We start from the raw sequence: 5,741 nt of genomic DNA, 5'->3' as shown, positions 1-5,741 counted from the left end.
TTTTTTTTTAAATAGATAGTACTCGATAAGATCTTCAAAATGAGGTATCGCAAAAACCCACATCCCACTCAAAACTCAAAATCAAGGGGTTGTACTCACCCTTGTTAGGGGGTTGCAGTTACGGGGATGAGAAGAGTGGAAAAGTTGTTCCCCCTCGAATCAAAAATTGACGGATCCGAGCGATTTTCCACATTGTCATTTTAAAGCCGGAAAGGAGGTGGTAATTTTTGTTGGGTCACATTGTATATCTACAAGGGTTCCTAATGAGGATGACAGTGTTTTAGAAGTCATTCGAAATGATGAATATGTCACCAGGTTTTTTTGTAATTTGCTGCATTTATTTATAATTTTCAACCAAAGCAAGGAACTTATTATCACAAGAAAAACAAAAAACTCTAGGTACTTGGTGTGTGATCTGAATTACAAGTTTTTTGAACATTATCTGAAGATAAGGAACCTTACGAACTGATATTTCAAATTTGATCGGAAATATTGATACTGGATTCTGAAACACCTTGTATATTTTGAAATAGATTAACATGGTGGTTCAATCAATAGTCAACTGTTTGAATGTTCCTTTCATCTTTTCGTCCTTCATATCACCTATTCTCAATTCCTCATAGGATTTCGTATTCACGAACATCTCAATATTTGTTTGATTTTCTTCGAAAATTTTTCTCCATTCATCTGAGAAATAAAATAAAATGTTGAACAATTTTACTCATGTCAAATAATATAGATACTACAGATATACAGGGTGTGGCGTAATTAATGGATAATCCTGTACTGGCGAATAGGGGAGGTCATGGCCGACCAGAAAATGTAAAGTTATGTTCAGTAAAAATATCATAGTTTTCGAGATATCGGACAATTTCATTTTTTTCTAAAAAGTGCACCTTTACTCACTAATTTCAATGCTGTGATCACAAATCTTGTTATTTCTTAATGCATTGTTTTCTATTATACTCTCAAATAGCTGTACTAAGAGATAAACTACCAAATTCCTACCATCTTGCTTAATTAAGAAAAAAAAAGTAGGATAAACCTCATGTTTGCAAATTCACTTACTTTTTTCTTTAAGTTTCAGTCGTTATGGTGAAAAAAAATTATATTGAGACCTTTGTGAACATTTCATAAATACATTGTCAATTTCATTGCGGTTCTAAAATGGTATAATACATGTTATTCTTTTATTGGGTGCTCGGAGTACGTTCCATTATTACAACTGAAGTACTAATTTCAGTGAAAGAAAGTTTTAGGGATTTTTGATAATACCTAATAATGGTTGAATAAAACACAGTAAAATTTTCACTGTTTATTTTAAATTACAGTGAGTGCTAACATAAGTGCACGCTGAACATCTTCTAATAAAAGATCGTTTCATTCGTCGCGCATATCTGGCTTGATTAATATTTCGAGCTGCTTCGTTAATGCGTGTGCGTAATTCTTAAACTGAATTTATCGGCTTGTCATATACCTTCTCTTTGAGACATCGCCAATAGAATAAAATCTAATGGATTTAGATCAGTAGATCGTGGTGGCCAAGAAATTGTACCCATACGTCCAATCAATCTTCTCGGGAATTTTTCATTTAAGTAATCACGTACCTGTCGTGCGAAATGTGCACGGCAGCCATTATGTTGCAGCCATATCCGACTCCTACCTCAACCTGCATAATGTGCATAAAGAAATAGAAATACACTGCCGCTTTTACTAGAAAATTTGAATTTAGAAGACAGGAGACGGATGTGGCTGCAACATGATGGCTGCCCTGCACATTTCGCACGAAAGGTACGTGATTATTCGAATGAAAAATTCCAGAGAAGTTGTATTAGACGAATGGGTACAATTTCTTTGTCACCACGATCTCCTGATCTAAATCCATTAGATTTTATTCTATTGGGGATGTCTCAAAGAGAAGGTATATGACAAGCCGATAAATTCAGTTGAAGAATTAAGCAACCGCATTAACGAAGCAACTCAAAATATTAATCAAGCCAGATATGCGCGACGAATCAAACGATCTTTTATTAGAATATGTTTAGCGTGCATTCGTGCAGAAGGCGGACATTTCGAGCACTTACTGTAATTTATAATAAATAGTCAAAATATAACTGTGTTTTATTCAACCATTATTAGGTATTATCAAAAATCCCTAAAACTCTCTTTCACTGAAATTAGTAACTCAGTTGTAATAATGGAACGTACTCCGAGCACCCAATAAAAGAATAACATGTATTATACCATTTTAGAACCGCAATGAAATTGACAATTTATTTATGAAATGTTCACAAAGGTCTCAATACAATTTTTTTTCACCATAACGACTGAAACTTAAAGAAAAAAGTAAGTGAATTTGCAAACATGAGGTTTATCCTACTTTTTTTTTCTCAATTGAGCAGGATGGTAGGAATTTGGTAGTTTATCTCTTAGTACAGCTATTTGAGAGTATAATAGAAAACAATGCATAAAGAAATAACAAGATTTGTGATCACAGCATTGAAATTAGTGAGTAAAGGTGCACTTTTTAGAAAAAAATGAAATTGTCCGATATCTCGAAAACTATGATATTTTTACTGAACATAACTTTACATTTTCTGGTCGGCCATGACCTGCCCTATTCGCCAGTACAGGATTATCCATTAATTACGCCACACCCTGTATAAGGTATTCCGATAGAGATGATATTATCCAAAGATAAATTAAACATGTAGGTTGAATGATTCACTAAAACACATTGAAAAAAATGTGTTTCATCATTATTTTAATTTTGAATGATATTATGAAACAATATTTGAAAGGTTATATTACGCCAGTATGTATAGAACATCATTCCGTACATAATTCATTACATCAACACAATTTTTCATCACTTTTTCCCAGAAATTTTCATCTATCGAAAAACCCGTAATTTGATTTATTGTTCTACCTACCATTGTAATATTCCATAGTTTGAAGCTCCCCACCATAATCGCGTGGTAGATACTTTGGAGAAATTACATCTTTCAATGTATGAATATCGTCATGAAAACTCATCTGTAAACGTGAAATGATGTCTTAGTTGGGTTTATATTTATAGAGTCAATTTTTTCAATTATATAAATTATTGAGCAACACCTACCCTGGAAGAGAGTTTTTTCGGTAACAATGGAATGACAGTTGAGAAAAGTGCTTTTCCTATTTTACTGACAACATGAATCGCAGATATTCTAGTAGAGAATCCTTGCTAGAACAAAACACATTTTTAGGAGGTATCAAAAAACAGAAACCTCATATTTCAGTGACAACAGATAAGACAGTGTTAAAATTTTGCATGTATTTAAACCTCAAAGTATTAAATATAGATAGAAGGAGCATATGTCATTTTCAGTAAGCAAATTTTGTCCGCGACATGATCTATCAAACTTGACAAGAAGCGCGCGGTAATGAAAACATATCTGTGATACGATATTTCACTCAATTCGCGAGTTTCTCCACAAAATACGCACTTCTTATGTCCTATAGTGAATCGACGTTTCATATAAACTCAAAATATATTGAAATTAATACCTAAATATATTAGAAATTCAGAAAACAAACTTCAAGCGTGTCAAACGACGTGAAACAACCGATGACACTAGGAGAGCAAAAGTTGCCAAACCTTGGATTTCAGCAGGTAGATACAGAAAATAATAAATATTTTGCTTATTATAAATTCGACAATTAGGAAAAATATCGGATTCCAAATATTCAGATTTGCATATTCATTCAGAAATCACTCAAATGAATATATTTCATTCAATATAATATACATTCATAATGATATATGGGGACATGTAAAATTGTGTATAGGTACTCGCTCTAACTATGTTTATTACCCAAACACCATAAAATTGGCAGTTCTTCTCATTTTTCCATATATCAATTTCTTCAATGATAAATTCAACAATTGAACTCACCAGTATCAAGAATTGACCATCGTCGAAAACATTCAAACGAAATCTGCTGAGTATGCTGATAGGACAATTTCTCAAATCGATTATTTGGATTTCACCATCATTGTAGTCGTACCTCTGTTGAACCTCTCTCATAATTGCCTGACAGTTGAGGTCTATTGCCATTTCAAATGATTTTGCATCGTATATTCTGTAGATTAGCAACCTTTTATTTCCATCAGTCAGAACTGGAAGTGGTGTGGCGAATCTATAATAGGAATAGGTCGAATAATACTTTTGATTATTTTTTTTATCAACAAATTAAAAAATATTAAGTATCTCTTTTATCTAGATACATACATGTAATAATTTGGTATACTCACGATGGTTCTCTACCAGGTACAGGTATCCTTGAAAAAATGTAATCATAATGTGGATCTGCTTTTAAAGTACAATACATTTCGATTTTCTTCTTACATTTCTCCAACGAGAATTTATTTTTGAGGAGACATAGCTCTATAAAGTCATCTAAAACAGAAATTAAGATTATTTTTCAATAAAATGTGTTTTCTAGTTGAAGAGAAAGTAAAAAATCAAAATTGCCAACACTCTACAGTCCTCATGAATACAACTGTCTGATTGAAAAATCTACAATTGGGTCACTTCCATCGAAAAATAAAACTTATTGCCTGAACTGACAAAATCCGGATTTTACATTGAAATAATTTCACGCTTTTGTAACTTTAACAGCGATAGAAAATATGCATTGATTTGTTGTTCAGTTTATTACAAAAAATCGATTCAATCTTGCGTTTGTTTTTACTTTGGCATCGATTGAAAACATGTATCGTTTTTTGTGCAATGAGCAAAGTGGAATACTTAAATATCAATTAATTGCTGTAGCTCTATCACTTCGACATCCATAAAAAGTTACATCTTTTTTCACCGTGATAAAAACCTGATCAGCTCAATTAGATGATGTATTTCGTTGTTAAGCAACTTGAACATATTGCTATTACTTTTTAAATTTGCGATTACATTATTGAACAATTAATCGATACGACTTCGTTAATATTATCTAGCCAAGAACTACTCAAACTTTTTTGAGATCGAATATACTGAAATTTCTCAACACAAACTAGATTTATTTTTTAGCAATTTAACAAACTATACTAGATAAAAACACTCCAGCTCTACTGTCGTGTTTTGGCTAGTCTCGTTTATTTTAGTTAAATTTTCAAGCCATCTAGATTTCGTAAAATAGAGTATGTATATTTGTATATTCAAATCCAGCTCTTTCGACAACAATGATTGAAAGATGCTTAAATAATGTTAAAACTTTGCCCGATAAAACATTTTTTCTTTATTAACTTGTGATAATGAGTATAATATCCTCAAATAGAAATATTCTCACCTCCAATAAGTTGTGATGGTAAATGTGGTGATTGTGACATCCATTCTCTCAAAATCTGGATATCTTGGTTAATATCAGACTCTGTTTTATCGTACAAGGCGAAAACATCCCGACGTTTCACGTTGAAATCTGATAACTTCATCACTATTGAGCACTTTAGATTCCCTATGCAATCGAAATCTGACAGTGCTGCATTCACACTTCAACAAATATATCCACAGTTGTAGTCCTTGATTCTTTGTACCCCATAAAATAATCTGCATATGATGTGAATTTATTTAAAGTAATCCAGATGTTTTCGGATATTCAATAAATATACAGGGTGCCTCCTGGTGAATGGCTTATCAGAAGTTAAGGTTCATAGAATCGTTCTGAAAACAGAAGTCGTAAGCTGAAAAGTTTTCAATTTCTCA

General features: G+C 32.3%; 1 protein-coding gene across 1 annotated transcript; it reads right to left on the bottom strand.

The window, feature by feature from the left end:
* Nucleotides 1-328: 328 nt before the first annotated feature.
* LOC123685097 lies at nt 329-5,534 on the bottom strand. The gene is made up of 6 exons (XM_045624678.1): nt 5,329-5,534; nt 4,298-4,442; nt 3,939-4,182; nt 3,122-3,226; nt 2,934-3,036; nt 329-687 (listed from the first exon to the last, which is right to left on the bottom strand). Exons 1-6 carry the CDS (start codon nt 5,468-5,470, stop codon nt 548-550), a joined length of 879 nt encoding a protein of 292 aa, XP_045480634.1. The 5' UTR covers nt 5,471-5,534; the 3' UTR covers nt 329-547.
* Nucleotides 5,535-5,741: the final 207 nt, after the last annotated feature.

This window comes from Harmonia axyridis, chromosome 7 (assembly GCF_914767665.1).
Source record: "Harmonia axyridis chromosome 7, icHarAxyr1.1, whole genome shotgun sequence".
Classification (NCBI taxonomy): domain Eukaryota; kingdom Metazoa; phylum Arthropoda; class Insecta; order Coleoptera; family Coccinellidae; genus Harmonia; species Harmonia axyridis.
This window is presented reverse-complemented; position numbering and strand designations above follow the sequence as displayed.